General features: G+C 37.9%; 2 protein-coding genes, 1 long non-coding RNA gene, 1 other non-coding gene and 1 pseudogene across 4 annotated transcripts; 1 reads left to right on the forward strand and 4 right to left on the reverse strand.

The window, feature by feature from the left end:
* Positions 1–5,772: 5,772 nt before the first annotated feature.
* On the forward strand, positions 5,773–6,711 carry LOC138827815 (olfactory receptor 2B11-like). Its single transcript, XM_070023427.1, has one exon. The coding sequence runs from the start codon at positions 5,773–5,775 to the stop codon at positions 6,709–6,711; it is 939 nt and encodes a 312-aa protein (XP_069879528.1).
* Positions 6,712–8,499: 1,788 nt separating this feature from the next.
* Positions 8,500–9,738, reverse strand: LOC138827984 (pleckstrin homology domain-containing family A member 1 pseudogene; annotated as a pseudogene).
* Positions 9,507–9,615, reverse strand: LOC138828531 (U6 spliceosomal RNA). The gene has a single exon (XR_011372280.1). It is a non-coding gene; the product is annotated as a U6 spliceosomal RNA (small nuclear RNA).
* Positions 9,739–12,080: 2,342 nt separating the features above from the next.
* LOC138827816 (olfactory receptor 2B11-like) lies at positions 12,081–13,019 on the reverse strand. Its single transcript, XM_070023429.1, has one exon. It carries the CDS (start codon positions 13,017–13,019, stop codon positions 12,081–12,083), a length of 939 nt encoding a protein of 312 aa, XP_069879530.1.
* Positions 13,020–16,053: 3,034 nt separating this feature from the next.
* Positions 16,054–19,776, reverse strand: LOC138827817 (uncharacterized). The gene is made up of 2 exons (XR_011372182.1): positions 19,423–19,776; positions 16,054–16,272 (listed from the first exon to the last, which is right to left on the reverse strand). It is a non-coding gene; the product is annotated as an uncharacterized lncRNA (long non-coding RNA).

The raw sequence follows: 19,776 nt of genomic DNA on the forward strand, positions 1-19,776 counted from the left end.
AAATTAAGAGGAATTGAAATGTTCTTCCAGATAAACTGCTTTAAATTTCCTTTTGCCACTATGCCAGTAGCTCCATGGGATTTCATGTCTAGTCTCAGTGGACTCATTATCTCAGCCTGAAGATTCTTTCAGCCTGAAAACTCATTTCATTTTCTCTCATTCTTGAAGTTATTTGAAGGATTAATGACTGGATCTGAGTTTACTAACTGATCTTTAGGAAAAAAGACACATTTTATAGATCAGTTGACTGGCAAAATTACTTTTCACTGCTTGTCCATATGCATCAACAATGCTGTTTTATTTTTAAAATAATGCTATTTTGTTAAATATTTTGTTGCTAATATGTGCTATTTGCACAAGACTGTATTTTCAGACTTATGTCCTTACCCAGACTCAAAACCTCGAACTTTGCATTTATGATTTCTTCTAGAACTTTTACAATTTAAGGTCTTTATAACTAAGCTTTTAAATCCATGTAGAGTTGATTCTTTTGCTCATGGCATGAGATGAGGTCAGATTTCATAGTCTTTATGTGGCCATCCAATTCTCCCAAAAGCATTTACTAAAGATTGTCCTTTTTCTAAAGTGTGGTCTTCATGCCTTTGTCGAAATTTATAAATCAAGTAGTTTGATGTCTCCTACTTTCTTTTTAATCTACATTGTTTTAGGAATTGAACTCTTTTCTGGTTCCATATGAATTTTAAGAATTCTATTTCTATGAAGAATGCCATTAGAATTTTGGTAGATTTCAGCTGTAGATGCTTTGAGAGTTTTTGTTGTTGTTGTTGTTGTTGCTTTTTTTCTGCCAGTATGGGGGCTCGAATTCAGGGTCCAAAAACTGTCCTTCAGATTTTTTGTTCAAAGCTGGAGCTCTACCACTTGACTCACTGCTTCACTTCTAGTGTTTTGGTGGTTAATTGGAGACAAGAGACTCGCAGACTTTCCTATCTATGATGGCTTCAAACCATGATTCTCAAATCTCAGCCTCTTGAGAAGCTAGGATTACAGGCAGGAGCTACTAGCAACTTCTTTAATAACAAGTTTTAGTCATTTGAATTCACCCATTCTATGCATATGGCATTTCCATCTATTGTATCACTTTCAATTCGTTTCATCAGCTTGTTAAAGATGGTATTTTTGAAGTATACCAATCATTAACTTCCCTAGGTAAATGTATCTAATAGTTTTGTGATTTTAATGCTATTATAAATTGGAATGTCAGAAATAATTAAATATTATATGACATATTCTAAGAACAGATAATGTAAAACATTAAAGGAACTTGTATTCCATTATCCAAAATGATTCACAATTTAGCTCACATCTATTTCCTATTAATTTATCTGCTTAATTGTACTCTAAGTTATCCTTGTCTCTAGGATGCAACTATCAGATTTGTATGCTCTAGTTAGGCCTGTGATGGTTACAATTGTATTGAATGTATATACACTTTTTAAAAGCCATTATTCCTTAAACAATACATTAGGACAACCATTTCCATTTTAAAAAAAGGTTTTACTGGGCTGGGAGGATGGCTCAGTGGTAGAGCGCTTGCCTTGCATGCCTGAGGCCCTGGGTTCCATTCCTCAGCACCACATAAGCAAAAAATAAAAAGCCAGAAGTGGCGCTGTGGCTCAAGTGGTAGAGTGCTAGCCTTGAGCTGAAGAGCTGAGGGACAGTGCCCAGGCCCAGAGTTCAGACCTCACGACCGGACCAAAAAAAAAAAAAAAGGTTTTACTTATATAAGGCAATATGGGTGGGTTTTAAGCCAATGTATATGGGATTTTTGTATAGTTTATATATGAGTTGAGCATAAGACTTTGGATTCATTAAAAAAATGGAAAATTTTTGAATGAGTGCAAGTTGATAATTCCATGTTATTTAAAATTAACATTCAGATAAATGGGATTATTTTATGACACATCTGAAAACAGAAGAGGTTTGCTACCAAGCTATGTTGTAACTGTGTTTTAGAAGACTTTCCATAGAGAGTGATGTCCAAGGGAAATTCTTTTTCAAAACATCTGGGAGAATAAATGAATGTCCTATGTAAAAACAATACCCAAGAGGTCTCAGAAACAACATAAAAATACACACCTATAAACCGTTCATAATCTTTTCTGTATTGCCTTCCTGATTTGTACTTTTGGCCTTGGAGCAATCATATCAACTGAAAAACTAAGACTTTTGATGGTAATTCTTAAATACTTCTATTTGCTACAGTTTGTCCTTCTCAGGTTTGCCAAATTCTAATGAATTCCTTTATAAATCTTTTTACCAATTTATGTTTGTCAAAACAAGGTAAGCAATAATATTTTTTGAGATCATGCATTCTCAGGGAAGGCTGGAGTAGGGGTAGGTCATGTTAGTATACAGAAGAAAGACAAGGAACATTTCATTTCAGGGAGTGTTTGGAACTCTTAAATGTAGTGGCTAGAGGAACAATTAGATTCGTCTCTACAACAGATCCTTCTCTCCCTTCCTGTTTTTCTGTCTTTCACTCTCTCAAGCTCTCACCTAGACCAAACATAAAGGCATTTGCATTTTAATAATATCTGGCAGCTATTAATACCTGAAATAGAAATCCCTTATTTATTCAAGTGATTAATACTACATGAAATGCTTTTCAACTGCATGGATTTAGTCCATCCAAATTTCATGGATGAATTTGTTTCAGTTAGATGGCTTTTGTCTGATTAAAAAATGATATTAAGTCCTTCTTCGGTGATTTTACTAAATATGAACCTAAAAGGGTAAAGAAAATACACATAAAGAACTGTGATGAAAATGAAGTATGAATAATACTGTAATGAAAATAGGAGTGTAGAAACTCATGATAATTCAAACTGAAGAGAGTAGGACACTTATAAAAGTGACTTTAAATGCTTGTGGATCAATTGATCTCTGTGAATGAATGTTAAAAAAAAAAACACTGGAAGTATCAGATTCAAACATCACAAGTAATGAAATTTCATTAGATAGACATGGAAAGATGAGAGCTCTAAGAGTAGAATTAGAAGCTGAAATACTTCCCAGCATGCACATCTGCTGTGGTGTCTCTAAGGAAATATCCAGAGTTTTGGACTAAGTTCCTGCATGAGGCTACCATAGACCAAATCAACCTATATTGGATTCTCTCGTGTTAAATGCCACATAATCAATCTGAGACCCCAAACAGAATAGATCCCAAAACAGAATAGAATTTCCTGAAAACAGGAGATGCTACCCTACCTGATTGTGCATAATAAGGGAGTCTTTTCTTCTTCATTCCTTCCACAGCATAATAACCTTAAGTACTTGATGCTACCTAATGAGATATTGTTGTCTAGCATTCTGCTCTCTTATTCCCAATTTACAAAAGTGATGGCCCGGCTCTTGTCTAGAGGAAGTTTTTATTCTGTTTGGTAGGAAAAAGGCTGCCCAGATTGATGAATTTCAAACAAAAGCAATTAGGTTTACAACTAAATTGTGTGTAATTTTGTCTCTAGTAGGGGTGATCAAAATTCACAAACAAACATTAATAAGGTAAAGAGTAAAAACAAAATTGCACATAATACAAATTTAATAAAATGAAGAAATAATACTGGAATGACTATTGACTGTAATTAGAGATAAATGTGATTGTTATAATTCAAGGAAGATCAAATCTAAAATTAGTTTAAATATTAAAGGATGGACTGGGCACTAGTAGTTCATTTCTGTAATCCTGGCTATTCAGGAGGCTGAGATTTGAAGATCACAATTTGAAGCCAGCCTGGGCAGGAAAGTTTGTGAGGCTCTTACCTCCAATTCACTACCAAAAAAGTTGGAAAAGGAACTATGGCTCAATGGGTAGAGCACTAGCCTTGAGCAAAATAGCTCAGGGACAGCACCCAGACCCTGAGTTCAAGTCCCATGACTAGAACAAAAAAAAATGATGATTCATGTTCAAAAATACATAAAGGGTATCTTATATTGAACTTACTTATTAAAGTAGGAAAATTTTTATTCTTTGCATATTTATGCTAAGAATCTAGCTCATACAGTACTTATTTAATAGCCCATATACAATAGAACTAATGGTACTAATGGTTATAAGGGAAATAATAAGCTTGTTTCAGTGTTTGGGACAAAGGAAACAAGAAGAATTAATTGGAATTATTCTCTTATACTTCATGGGTGGAATATCCTATAATCAAGTTCACAGATTTCCATTTTAGCTCCAGGCAGCTTTTTTTGTTACGCCTCACCAGACTGGCTTCCAGGGCTTACTGATAAAGCACTGGGGTGCTTTGTAACTATTAGAATGCAATCTGGTTCACTTAAGTTCTAATACATTTAACAGTACCTAAAAACTTTGTCATGAGATGCAAGTTTGGCATCCTACCTGAACACCTTTCCATGTAACAGAATTTGTGACACTGTAACAGATTGTAACACATTTTGGGGGGTGTTTTTGTTTGTTTGTTTGTTTGTTTGGGTCCGGTCGTGGGGCCTGAACTCTGGGCCTGGGTGCTGTCCCTCAGCTCTTCAGCTCAAGGCTAGAGCTCTACCACTTGAGCCACAGCGCCACTTCCAGCTTTTTTCTTTTTGCTTATGTGGTGCTGAGGAATGGAACCCAGGGCCTTGAGCATGCAAGGCAAGCGCTCTACCACTGAGCCACCTTCCCAGCCCTATAACACATTTTGTGACGTTGACTTTAACCTTAAATGTGTGTGTATTAATCTCTCACTCCTTTTCTCTAACAAATGGCTATTTTTCATAGAACTAAGACAAATGAATATGTAGATGATGAAAATATAATTAGTTTATGTGTTTGAATAAGTCTCTGAGCCTGGGAAATTATCTTTTCTCCTCACAGCAGTTGCCTGGAGTTCAAAATTTCACTTGTAATTGAATATGATTAATGAACAATGATAAATTTCTTCAACTTGGTCAAAACTACAATCAATAAAAAGAAAATTCCTGTAAGACACATAAATAAGAGGTAATACTGAAAATTGTGTTTAAATGAGAAAAAGTTACAAAAAAACACAATATTGGAAGAAAATGTCAGGATAGCAAAACTCTCTCAATGTATAATTTAACTGGGCATTGTAGTACATTCCTGTACTTGCCAGTTCTTGGTACTAAGGAACTGAGGAAAGAGCGTCTCTTGAGTACACAAATTCAGTATCAGCCTGGCTAGCAAATGAGACCTTGTCTAAACAGAAAGAAAGTATTCAGATTTGACTCTTGTTCAATTTTGAAAAACTGAGATAGATCATTTAGCATCAAGGGTTTCTTATTGCCCACGGAGATGTTTTCATTGTTCATTGACATATTGGTGTTGACAGTGCCCTTTCTTAATGATTCTTGTAACTCCAAATTTTCTACTCTAGTAACACCTTGCAGAAGCATTTCCGAAGACGTCACATAATTCAACACTCTACAACCATACCTAGATGAGCCTGGATGTAAAAACCAAACTAAATTTCCTATTAACACCATCATAAGCTGCTTTTTAATGGTGGGTAAAGTTAGAAAACCATTCATTTGAATCACCTAAACACAGGCATATATCCTTTCTGTTTGATGCACATTATCTCAAGGACTCATTTCTTGTCAGTCTTCCAGTACAGAGAAATGAATTGAGATTCAGAATGTTTAGCTCACTGGTGTCAGGGAACTCCCTCTTATGATGTCATGAAGAAAACTGGAGTCACCTGATCAAGTCACATCTCTGTGTTTGCATATCCAAGGCATAGTGGTGTTTTAGCCTATGTACCTTTGTCATCATCCTACTCTAAGATAATGACACTAGTGAATGAGAGTCATCCCAAAGAGTTCATTCTACTAGGCTTTGCTGACCGTCCATGGCTAGAGCTTCCTCTGTTTGTTCTTCTTCTGATCACATACCCCATGGCCTTGCTGGGAAACATCGCTATCATCCTGGTGTCCAGGTTAGACCCCCGTCTCCACAGCCCCATGTATTTCTTCCTCACCAATCTCTCCTTTTTAGACATGTGCTACACCACCAGCATCGTCCCTCTGATGCTTTTCTGCTTGGGAAGCTCTACAAAGATAATCAGCTACACTGCATGTGTGGTACAGCTTTATTTCTACAGCATAATGGGAGGATCAGAAAGCCTACTCTTGGCCACCATGTCTTTTGACCGCTATGTAGCCATCTGCAGACCCCTGCACTACACCCTCATCATGAACCAGCACACCCGCCTCCTCTTAGTTTCCATCGTGTGGTTGGGTGGAATGGCCTATTCCTTCTCAGAAGTCACAGTGACCTTCCAGTTGCCCCTGTGTGGTCACAATCAACTGGATCACTTGGTGTGTGAGATTCCAGTTCTGATCAAGACTGCCTGTGGTGAAAAGGAGGCTAATGAGTTCTCACTATACATGTTAGGCATTTTTCTATTAGCTGCTCCTCTATGCATGATTCTGGCTTCTTATGCATGCATTGGACATGCTATATTGAAGATGAAATCTTCTGAAGGAAGGAAAAAGGCCTTTGGGACATGTTCCTCTCATCTCACTGTAGTTCTTTTATTTTATGGTCCAGCCATTAGCATGTATCTTCAACCTCCATCCTCCATCTCAAGGGACCAACCTAAGTTCATGGCTCTCTTCTATGGAGTGGTGACTCCTACCCTCAACCCTTTCATCTACACCTTGAGGAATAAAGATGTGAAGGGGGCACTAGGCAGCCTGGTGAGGAGCATCTTCATTTCTAAGTGAAAATTTGTTGGCATAAAATGATGTTATTTAGCAATTAGACCAGATTTATTTGGGTTCTAACAACTCAATCTTGTCTCTCAAATCTCATGCTATATTCCTTCTTGTAAAACATATTCTATTTCTTATATTGTTTCTTATCATGTTACACAGAATGATTCTGAGCTACTTGTCACCAGTTTAAATGAGTGAAAAAAAAGGAAAAAATTCTGTGACATGCAGCAACACAAAACATTACATAGCATGAAATAAGCTAGTCACAAGTGGATAAATACTATATGATTTCAGGTCTGTGAGGTACCCAAGTCAATCAAATCCATGTGGTAGATTTACAGAGGTTACAGGGGCCATGAGCATTTACTGTTTTATGTGCCCAGAATTCCAGCTTGGGAAATTCAAAAGATTTCCTGAAAAAGATAATGGTTATAACTACCCAGAAGCATATATATACTTAATGATGCTGAACTGTATACAGAGAAAAAGTTAAGATGGGGTTTGCTGTTTTTACTTTGTATAATGGAAAGGTGAATTTAATAAATAAAAGCAAAATTAAATTCAACTTCTTATTTCATCTATGCAAACTTAAGAACAAATAAGCCACAAGTTCATTAGGTATCAAATGTGGACAATCCCTATGTTGATGTGGGTAATAATTTATAAAGATTGCAAACACAAAATGTCTAAGCCAATCAGTGACTCATTTCTTTTTTTTCAATACTTGTGAGTCTTACCTCTTAGTCATCATCTTTGTATGGTGGCCCTTTACCCAGTGATATATTCCTATATACCTATATACCTCTATGGAATATTACAGATTTAGTCACTAATCCCTGGAACAAATTAACTATTAATTTATTTTGAATATATTATATATTCCTACATTTTAAGATCTCAAAGGTAAAAAAGGATAAAATGTTAGTGAATAGTAAAGTTGTGAATATTAATTTTAATATGCTTCTAACTAGATAAAACCTGCTGATACCTAATTTAAATATGATCATTATGAAAATATTTTGCTAGATCACTACTAGTATATTTTGTTCGTTTATGATGCTAGTTGCCTTAAAAACAAAGTGCTACAAATTACCAAAACACAACAAAATCTAATTACAAGACTAAATTTCACCAGGGATTTAAAATTCCATGCAAACTACAGTAATATACAGGGAATCTAATGTATATGCATGAACTAGTTTGCATGTATTATTAGAATAAAGATGTATTTGAAATGTAATAAAAGATTCTCAGAATGCATAAAATATGCATTTTGAACTCAGTAAATACATAAGGCTTTAGTAGTGTAATTTGTGTGTGTGTGTGTGTGTGTGTGTGTGTGTGTGTGTGTGTGTGTATGGGGTAAGGCAGTACTGGGGCTTGAACTCAGGGCCTGAGTGCTGTCCCTGAGCTTTTCTACTCAAGGATAGCACTCTACCATTTTAGCCACAGCTCCATTTCTGGCTTTTTAGAAGTTAGCTTAATGCTTCTTTCCTTTACTAAAGTTGTCTTTGTTTTTTGGTTTTAGGGTTGTTGTTGTTTTTAGTTCTCCATGGTCAATCTAGTAACTAGTGAAATAATTATGTTAGTGTTGACAAAATCACTTATGAAAACTCCAAGAGGCAGTATAGTTAACTCAACTTTCCATGGATGGTTGTAAGTAGAAAGTCTGGGTCCTCTATTAATATTGTTGACCATATAGATGCTACATTCAGCACCTCTTGATGTGTGTGTATATATACAGAGGTTTGACAGCCTTCTGGCCTCTTACACAAAAGAAGTTGATCTTCCAGTTTCCTACTGTGCTACAATGGAATCACAGACTACTTTAACCAAAGTGGAAATCTCTTCTGGGATATTAACATGTACATAGAAGGTTCTGATGGTAATACCTTCAACCAGGCTGCTCTTCATCACTATGTGCCTTTGCTTAGCTTCCTGGATCTTATGAACCTCTTGATGTGGAATTAGAAGAGGTTCTTTTTCCAGTTCAGATTTGAAGTTTTGTTTTCATTCCACTGAAAACATCTTTGCTTCCAACTTCTCATTACTGCTTGTTTTATGCAATATCCAGCCTAGATAACAGCACTATCTGGAGTTGATACAAAAGGAAAGTCGGGAAGACAGCTTTGTGACCATTTCAAATTATTTCTGCCAATACTTACATCACATTCATTTACTTCTCTCTGGGTTGGAATAATCATCAGTAATGACAACCACTTCAGTGTGCAATGCTTGTTTCTTCTCACCTTTACCTTGATTGTTTAGGTTTTCAGAATTAAACTATAAATCTGATTGCTTTGGTACTGTAATTTGGGGTGGGGAGAATTGGTCTTGGGCCTGAACTCAGCGCCTGGATGTTGTCCGTGAGCTTTTGAGCTCAAGGCTAGCACTCCACATTTGACATACAGCTCCATTTCCAGTAGTAAATAGGACATTATAGTCTGATGGACTTCCCTGTTGGGGCTGGCTTTGTAACTCGATCCTCCGATCATGACCTCCTGAGTAGTAGGCATAATCAGACAACACCTGGCTAGTACTGTCATTTTTATAGCTTTGTTCAATGCGTTTACGCATACCATTACTATGGCTTGTTGATCATTGGCTTGTGAAAAGGATTTCCTCATTCCTGAATTCAGAACAAAACAGAACTTGGCCTTTGGCTTTAACTTAGTGCACCCTTAACCTTCAATCTAACCTTTTATTTCTGGTAAAAATCCAGAAATAAAAATTCACAGCTGAGTCACAATGAAGTTTGCTACAGGAATAAATTCTAAGGGGAAAAAATAGCATGTTTAAAGTAGAAAAGTAGGGAATACCTGAGAAACTTTTATGTCATCCTTGTGAAGGAGTTACACTCACCTCCTCTGTATCATTCCAATTTTAATACAGTTACTTCATTGCTTTGAGGGAGATTTGATTGCTTTTTTCTTGTCTTTTACAAAAGTATATTCCTTGCTTTGGTCAGGGGAACAGTGCTGAAGTTTGACTCAGAGCCCTTACATTAGTGGACAAGTCTTCTACCATATAGACCATGCTTTTAACCAGCAAATGTATATTCTTAAAAAAAAAAAAACAAGCTATTGTCATTATTAAGATGCTATACCAAGGGGCTACCATCCCATAAGTAATGAGTACATTTCCTTTTTTGGACCATGTCACCCCTTCCTTTACTTTCCCTCCCATCCCTGACCACAAGTTACAGAAGTCATTTATTTCCCTCATAGCATGATTGCATTTGCTCACAGTCTTCCTCTCTCCCTTTCTGTGTTTCCCCTTAGGCCTCCCAAAAGAAAAAAACCCAAAGCAAAAAATAAGCACCAAAAACAATAACAAAAAAATTCCATTTCCTGGAGTTCATTCGATAAATAGTATTTTAAATGTTCTAAGAGGTCATATCTTTGTGCTCCTCCCCTAAGGATATCTTCTATCTGACTGTGTGTGTGTGTGTGTGTGTGTGTGTGTGTGTGTGTGTGTGTGTGTGTGTGTGTGTGTGAATGTCTATAGTCCTGCATAGGTTACCATGTCCAGTTATATTTTAGATCTAGCTTCCTCATATGAGAGAAAACATGCACTGCCAAACATATATTCTTGAAAGATGAATTTCAGTCCTATTACTTTTATACATTATAGTTCATTTTAAGGAATAACTTAAAGGAGGAGCCATAATTTATTATTGAGCATAAAAGTTAATGCCCAGCAGGGAGAAATACATGGGAGATTAAGTAGTGGGAATATATATAGCCTCTTGGATATAGAAAGTGATGATATTTCAGGGTGATGTCCAATTTGGTGTCTGAAAAGAAAGGGTAATGGGAAAAGCAGTCTCAGAATTATGCTTTACCTCAATAGAAGTTATTTTCACTGACAGATAATATATTCTTTTTCTGCACAGAGCCCACAAGCCGACTGAAGTATACTTCACATAAAATATGCTAAACATATATCTGAAAAATGGAAGTAGTCTACAGCAAATAAAATATTTTAGAAGACATTTTCAACCTCTGCTACCAGTATTCTTCCTCCACGCATATTTTTCTACATAATTCTTCGAGACTCATTATATTTCATCAGTTTCTACTCATTTATATTTGTGAATGAGTAATCTTTATAGGATTAAAAACTAACATAAATATTAATCCAATGAGAGAGGATAAAGTTTACAAAAAGCAGACAAACTTTAACCAGATTATATGTTTTTGATAGAAATCTTGCTAAAAATATTCTCAGTATATAAAACTACAGCAAAGACAACTACTTTAACAAAAATGATAGGAGACATCATTTAACATCTAAAAAATTTACATTATCATTTTCTAATAATTAGCACCAAGTCATATAGAGATAAGCTGAAATTTATGGTAGCATAACTTTTCCCAATTAATTATACCATAGTCTTGAGAAATAGAACAGTACTTTTTTACATGAGGATTTTGTTTACAGTTGGATCTGTTCAGAATAAATGTAATTTCCTTCGAATAGTTTAACTGGATCTTGGTCATAGTAGAAACCAAAACAATATCCATATGATTTCTTATGGTGGTCATTTCTTCATTAAGCAACATTATGATGTGTTTTCAATATATGATTCAACTTCAAAACTTATGAGTGGCTCTCATATATATTAACTAAGTTACAATGACACTTAAAATTTTGAGTACATCTTCATCCATTCTTGCCATTATGGAAAAATAGCTGAGATTGGGTAATTTGCAAATGATAGTAATTTATTTCTCACAGTTTGATTCAGAAAGCCAAAGGAATGGCACTGCAAGGTGCTTTAGTGACTAGTAAGAACCCACTTATGGCTTCCAGCGTTGTACATTGCTATGTCCTCACATGAAGGAAAGAAGGAAGGACACAAATCTCTTTTTGTAAGGGTCTGAGGAGCCCTCATGTCCTTATTGTCCCATAAATTTTCTTTAATGCAATCATATCAGACATTAAGTTTCATACATACCTTTTGGAGAAGATGCATTTGAACAGCCAGTATGTGAGTCCTCACATGAAATGCCTCTCTGGTTAAACTGGTAGGAAGCAATGTTATGAACATTTGCCATGCTAGTTTTACAGTATTTGAACTAATTCATTTAAAATACATAATTCACATTATAGTTTGTATTGTTAACATTTAACTACTTAGCATAGTACATAGACTCAGAAGGGAATTATTAATATATTTTCAGTCTCTAGTGCTCACAGCAATGAATATTAGCTCATTATAATCCTTGCCTAATGTTAATATAAAGACAATAAGAAATATGTGATATCTTGCAAGATGAACATCTAACATAAAATCTATGAGGCAAGAATGATTTATTAAACAATCCCATATAAACCTATTCTAATTGTTAACTAATATCATTTGATGTCTTCCATCATTTGGAATTAAAAATATTTATCATCAGTTTTCCTAACGCTGCCTTCACGTCCTTATTCCTCAGGGTATAGATGAAGGGGTTGAGGGTAGGAGTCACCACTCCATAGAAGAGAGCCATGAACTTGGGCTGGTCCCTTGTGATGGAGGAAGAGGGCTGAAGATACATGCTAATAGCTGGACCAGAAAATAGGAAAACTACAATAAGATGAGAGGAACATGTCCCAAAAGCCTTTTTCCTTCCTTCAGAAGATTTCATCTGAAATATAGCCCAACCAATTCTGCCATAGGAAGCAAGAATTAAGCATAGAGGAACAAGTAACATAAAAACGCATCCTAAATACAGTGCAAACTCATTCGCCTCCTTCTCACCACAGGCAGTCTTGATCAGAACTGGAATCTCACACACCAAGTGGTCCAGTTTATTGGTGCCACACATTGGCAACTGGAGTGTAATGGAAGCTTCAGAAATTGCATAGGTCATTCCAGTCAGCCACACAATGGACATCAACAGGATGCAGAGGCGCTGGTTCATGATGAGGGTGTAGCGCAGAGGTTTGCAGATGGCCACGTAGCGGTCAATAGACATAATGGCCAAGAGCAGACATTCTGTGCCTCCCATTATGCTGTAGAAATAAAGCTGAACCACACACCGAGTATAGCTTATTGTCTTTGTAGAACTTCCCAGGTTAATCAGCATCTGAGGGACGATGCTGGTGGTGTAACACATGTCCAAAAAGGAGAGGTTGGTAAGGAAGAAATACATGGGGCTGTGGAGCCGGGGGTCTAATATGGACACCAGGATGATGGTGATGTTTCCCATCAGACCCAGGGGATATACTATCAGAAGAACAACAAATAGAGGAAGCTCCAGCCAAGGTCGGTCAGCAAAACCTAGTAGAATGAACTCTTCAGGATGACTTCCATTCATTAGTGCCATTCTCCTTTGTTTCACATACAGTGAAGTAGCATTTTAAAAAGGTAGAGAATTTAGTCAATTACGAGGTGACTCCTCCATGTCTTCATGACGCTATAAAGACAGTAATTGTTAACAAGTAAACTAACCACTCTGAACCTGAATTTCCCTTTTTATATTATAAAGCTAACAATAACCATCTCTTTGGGTTTTGATAAGGTTGATATTAAATATAAAAGTGATTGTGGTTTCATATATCCAAAGTAATAGTTTACAGATTTTGTTCATGGGTAAAATTCAGCAGAGGAAGTTGGTAAAATGAAGTTGGTTTTTAGATTCTATCTCCAGGCATCTGTTAGATAGAATGTTTTGTGGGGATGATGAATCACGCCGTTTCTGGGAGGCATTACTGAAACATTGAGTTAAAGTATTGAGGCAGCAACATGGAAGGATCAGAAAACCAGATCTGAAAGAATCAAGAAAGCCTTATCCAGAACCAATGATCCAGGGCAATAAATGAATCATCTCTATAAGGGGTAAAACAATCTATGTTAGGTACTTGAACAAAATTTTAAATACTTTTATCATTTCTTCCATCATAATTTGTGGCAGTGGCTTTATATTAACATGCCAGCATGCCTGTGCTTAAAATTTTTCAATTTTGTGTATTTTTTCTTGCATACTTAGTAAAAAGTATGACAAAATTCACTACAGCTTTTCAGACTTAACAGAGAATATTATTTACAACTGTACATTTAAAACTTACCTTCAAAGTTTTTCATTTTTCAATTGATACAAGTTGCAAAGACAAAAAGAAAAGGAAGCATGAGCCCGGAAGACAATACTAGAAAATGGCATACTGCCTTGTGGGCATACTATTTGTGCTCTTGCTGAGACCTCCTGGGCATTGGTTTCATCCAGGCCATTCATTTCTCCTCCTCCCCAGTGAGTCAACAGTGACAGTTCCTTGGGACATAATTCTTTATGAATATGCTTCTGAGCTACAATCATTTACATACTAAATTAAGGTTGAGAACAAGTCTCTTGCTAGATCTGGTCTAACAAGCCTCCATTCAATTCTTCAATATATTGGACACTAATTTAAACAGCTTGGAAATTCATTTAGAAACCATGCAGGATTGTTTCCAAGACTGTTAACAGATAGCAAACTCTGTTATGCTAGTCATTTACGTGTAATTTCATAAGGCTTATATATGAGTATGCATTCTTCTGCATATTTTAAATAATCTTTAGATTATCTAGTACATAAAATAGCATAAATGCAAGGTAATTTATTATGATAACTTTATATTTTAAAAGTTTATTACCCAAAATAATGGGTTTCAGTATGGTATTTGCACACATGTAATGTACTTTCATCTTATTCAATCCCCATCACTGTAATTTGTTCCCTTTTCCTCTAATCCCTCCTTCCTGAATAGTACTCCATTTAGGTTCATCTCTTTTGGTTTAGTTGTATTTATGGATCTAGTGTTTGCATATAACAGAAAATAAGCAGTATTTATCTTTCTGAGGCTGGCTTATTTTACTTTACATGATACTCTCATTTATTTTCCTAAAAATTTCCTAAAAGTTTCATTATTTATGGAATAATAATACTCCATTGTGTATATATACTATACTTTGTTTTTTCATCAGAATGATGAACAACTAGTCTATTTCTGTAACTTGACTATTGTGAATTGTGCAGTGATAAGCATGAATGTTAACGTATTATATAGTGTTTTACATTCCACTGGATATATGATCAGCAATGTTATAGCAAGATTGTATGGTAATTAATTTTTAGGGGTTTGGGGTTGGGGTTGGATTTTTTTGGAACCTCCATAGCAGCTAGACTAACTTATTCCCAAAAGTATATTTTTTCTACCAAATCTTCACCAGCCCTTGTTTTCCTAATCATAGTATTACTAGAGTAAAATGAAATCCCGATTTTGTCTTGATTTATAGTTTCTTCATAGCTAAGGATGTTGAACATTATTTCATGTGTTTATTAGTTATTTGGACCTTCTTTTGAAAGCTATCCATTTATTTGCCCTTTTATTAATTGAATCATTGATTCTTTTTGTGTTTATATTTTTATATTTTAGATATTAATTCCTTGTCAGATTGCAAAAATTTTCTCCCAGTCTGTAGGCTGTCTCTTCAGATTGATAATTGATTCCATTTTTTCAATTCTTGCTCTTATTTCCTGCGTGTTGAATTACATAAACATCACACCTATCCCATCCCTCATCTTCTGTGACACCATAGTGACCATTTACATCACTCCTGGTAACGTAAACTCCATAGTACACAACTTTTTTGCTTCCTGGCTCTTGTGCGGGACAATCATTCTAGGACTCATTGTGAAAGGCTCATTAGGAAATATTAGGACTATATCTAGAAGCAGTTTTCCTATTTTTAGCCTCTATCAATTTCAAAATTTTAAGTGTTATATTAAGGTTTTGATACATTTTTAATTCATTTCTGCACAGGGTGCTAGACAGGGACCTAGTTTGTTTGCAACATATAGTTGTCTGAATTTTCAGCACCATTTTTTCATTTTTTTTTCTCCAATGAGCTTTGACACCTTTGTCAAGAATCAGATGGGCTGTAGCTCTGTGGACTTATTTCTGGGTCTTCTTTTCAGCCCCACTGATCTGTGTGTGTGTGTGTGTGTGTGTGTGGTTTTGTGCAATTATCATGTGGTCTCTGTTGCTATGGCTTTATGAGCCTTAGAGAACACAGTTAAAGATAAAAATGGCTTTGTCGTAGAGTCTGAAAATTTGTATTGATATTCCTCCAGCAGTGTTCTTTCTGCTAAGGATTGTTTTTGCTATTCGTGGTCTTTTATTGTTCCATATGAATTTTTGGTTGCTTCTTCTATTTCACTAAAGAATGAAGTTGGGATATTGAATTTGTAGATAGCCTTTGGAAGTAGCTCCATTTTCACCCCCCCCCCCAATCCAGGAGCATGGGAGGTTTTCCACTTCCTTAGTTCTGCTTTAATTTCCTTTTTCAGGTTTTCAAAGTTTTCATTATAGAGGTCCTTCACTTCTTTAGTTAACTCCTAGGTATTTTATTTTTTGTGGGGCTATTACAAAAGGAGTTGCTTTCCTGATTTCAGCCGCATTCTTCTCATTGTTGGCATACAGAAAAGCCATTGATTTTTGAGGGTTAATTTTATACTCTGCCACTTTGCCAAAGTTTCAGATCTGCTTGAGTAATTTGGGAGTGGAGTCCACGGGGTTCTTTAAACACAAGATCATGTCACCTGCAAAGAGGAAGAGTTTTACTTCATTTTTCCCCAGCAATCACACTTTCGGGCATTTACCCAAACGATCACAAACCAGGCTATACTAAAGCGACCAGCACAACTATGTTTATCACAGCATTATTTACCATAGCTAAGATATGGACCCAACCCCGATGCCCCTCAATAGATGAATGGATCAAGAAAATGTGATATATATATATATATATATATATATATAATGGAATTGTATGCCTCCATCAAAAAGAATGACACTGTCCCATTTTTCAGGAAATGGAAAAACTTGTAAAAAATTATATTAAGTAAGCCAGGCCCAAAGAAACATAGGTCCCATGGTTTCCTTTATTTGCAATAACTAGTATATGTCTAGGACAAGCAGAAAAGTTCAAAAGCTATGTACATATGACCATTTAAGATGGTGCTAAGCAAAATGAACCCCAAGATAGAGACACAAGTGGTTTTAGCTTTCTTTTTAACGTACTTATAATGAACCGTGTGATTTTTTGGCTTCTTTTGTATATTCTCCCTCCATGGTATAACCCCTGTTTTCACTGGATTTGATTCTGGTGCCCTGCATCTTGTATATACATTTTTCTAATTTGGGGAGGGGAAGGGAAACAACAAAATGCTGAAATAAGGATACAGGTTGACCCATTGTAACAGTGAGATGTACAAGACACTATGTTGAAAATGAACTTTACAGCTTGGGGGAAGAAGGGCAGGAGGAAGGGAAAACAGAGGAGAGGACTTAGGACTTAGGGAGAGCGAGACAATCCACGGAGGCACAGACAGTGAAAGGTGGACAAAAGAAGTGTATTTTCACTATTTACACCAGAAAAGGGTCTTGAGACCACCTTGTCCTGGCTAGATCCCAGCACCAAGAGCAGCCTCGACCACCAAGCCTCCAAGCCTCCAATGGGCAGTCCTGACCCCCGACCTTTATGAATTGGTCTGCAGACCTCCAAACCTCAGACCTCCAAAGCTGTAAAGCTCCGCACCTCCTAAGGGGAGGCCTTTCCCTGTCTCCCCTTCCTCCTCCTCTGCAGGTCTCTCCGCTCTCCTGCCCTGCTGCGGCAAGCTTTCCCCTCCTGCCGTCTCTCCTCCACTCCTACTCCTCCCTCTGTGCTAACTCCCTACTAACCGTTTTTTCCTAACAGTCCTTCTGATGGTTTTTCCCTAACGGTTTTTCTCTAACGCTTTTCCAACTGCCATTCATGCTCCTCCCCCAAGCTGTCCACTGTCCAATCACTTCCTGACAGCTCACCATGTGAGGCTCGAGCTCCACCCCTCCAGTGGCATGCCACGCCCCTTTCAGCAGCACACCCCACTCCTTCGGCGGCATGCCACGCCCCCTTTCCGAGGCATGGCACGCCCCTCGGGCGGAGCCCCATGGGGCTGTGACGTCAGCGTCTCAAAGCCCAGCTCCATCCGGTGGCCTGACCTGCGGAGCGGTGAGGCTCACCTCTTGATGCCCCGCCCCCTCCAGGAGGCCGGGCCAAGGGGCCACACTATTGGGACCCACGGATTGTTACAGAGGTGACATGGCTCATTACCTTATGTAACTGTAACCCCTCTGTACAGTATTTTTACAATGAAAAATAAATAAAAGAACACTCAAAAAGAGATAAGTGTATTTACACTTTTTACACCAGAAAGGGCGCCTGCGACTACCTTGTCCTGGGCTGGATACCCAGAACCAAGCGCAGCTTCGACCTCCAAACCTCCAAGCCTCCAAGGGGCAGCCCCCACCTTTATGAGTTGGTCTGCAAACCACCAGTCAGTCTGCAAACCTCCAAACCTCAGACCTCCAAAGCCCCAAAGCTCCAAACCTCCGAAGGGGAAGGCTTTCCTTTTCTTTCCCTCCTCCTCTGCAGGCCTCTCCACTGTCCACAGGCCTCTCTAAAAGGAGGTCCCAAATGGCCCCTGGAGGAGGCTTGCCCTGCCCTCCACAGGCCTGCCCTGCTCTGCTCAGAGGGGGCTTTTCCCTATTGCTGTCTGTCTCTCCACACTCTACTCTCTTCCTGGCTCTCTACCTACTCCCCGGGGCCTCAGAACAAGCAACATATATATATATATATATATATAGGCTGTGCCCAGCCCCCCCCAACCGCCATTCGTGCTCCTTCCCCAGCTGCCCACTGTCCAATCCCAATAGACAGCTCAGCATGTGGGGCTCGACGCCCCACCCCCTCCAGCAGCACGCCCCGCCCATTTCAGCAGCATGCCCCGCCCCTCTGGCTGCACGCCCCAAGGGTAGTGACATTAGCCCCTCCATGCTCCGCCCCCTCCAGCGGCCCAGCCTTAGAAGCATGCTGATTATCGCCCCCCCCTCCGCTAGTTATTACAGTAGTATAATTTGAAGTTAGGTATTGTACCTAGTTATTGGTCTTTCTATCCATTTTTACTTTGGTTAGTTAGGGGACTTTTGTGTTTTCATAAAATTTGGATGTTTCTTCTATTTTCTTGAAGAAGGGGTTTTGATGGGCATATCGCTATGCTTATAACTTTTGGTAATATAATTATTTTCACAATGTTCTGCTGACTTACGAACATGGGAGCTCTTTCTTCCTCGGAAATACTGTGATTTTAACACAGGGCTTTACTTTTCATTTAAGGACCATCCTTTTTTTTTTTTCTCTCCCCCAGTACTAGGAGGGAATTCAGAAACCTTGAAAATGCTATGAAAAGCACTCCACCTGCTCTGAAAGCCTACTTTTTGTGTGTATGTGCTGGTCCTGAGGCTTGAACCCAGGGCTGGGCTTTTTTATTTTTTTTAATCAAGGCTAGTACTCTACCACTTGGCCAGAGCTCCTCTTATGGCTTTTGGGGGTAATTAATTGGAAATAAGAGTCTCATGGACTTTGTTGCCCAGTCTGGCTTCAGATCGCAATCATCAGATCTCAGCCTCCTGGGTAGCTAGGATTACAGGCATGAACCACCAGCGCCTCACAAAGCCGACACTTCTGTGAAGTGTTCTAACACTTTCATGGTCTTGGTTACGCTGGCAAGTGCCTGTCACTTCTTCCTGGGACCCCCCCCTTCTAAGAGAAAACTAAGGGGTATCTAATATTACACAAACATCTGAATACATTTTTAAAGAAAATACAACAGGAAGAAAATAATCATAAAATAATCATGAACATTACTTACCAAAGTAACTCGATGACGCTCTATAGGGCTGTGTAAGGTGAATTGGGGAGGGGATCCCCGCAGGAAGGGGGATCTTTCACTTCCATCAGCATCTGCAGGTGCCTGGTAACCAGCCTTGAGAGCTTCTGAGCCCACGTAAACTTGTAGTGGACAAAAAAAAAAATGAAGTAAAATATAAGGCTCCTCAGTATGAACAATATGTAATAGAGACACTCCCACTCAGGCTTGCTGATGATTAGGGCCAGAACACTGACATGAGTCACCACGACAGGGATGACAATGGGCACTTTGACGGGCCTTTCCCAATGAATCCTAGAGTCATCGCCCCGTACAAGAGCTACAAAGTAAAACTGA

Source organism: Dipodomys merriami, unplaced genomic scaffold (assembly GCF_024711535.1).
Source record: "Dipodomys merriami isolate MVZ:Mamm:240054 unplaced genomic scaffold, mDipMer1.0.p SCAF_16, whole genome shotgun sequence".
NCBI classification, from domain to species: Eukaryota; Metazoa; Chordata; class Mammalia; order Rodentia; family Heteromyidae; genus Dipodomys; species Dipodomys merriami.

Coding starts and splice junctions, on each gene's coding strand:
- LOC138827816 (XM_070023429.1), bottom strand. CDS start 13,019: ATGGCACTAATGAATGGAAGTCATCCTGAAGAGTTCATTCTACTAGGT.
- LOC138827815 (XM_070023427.1), top strand. CDS start 5,773: ATGACACTAGTGAATGAGAGTCATCCCAAAGAGTTCATTCTACTAGGC.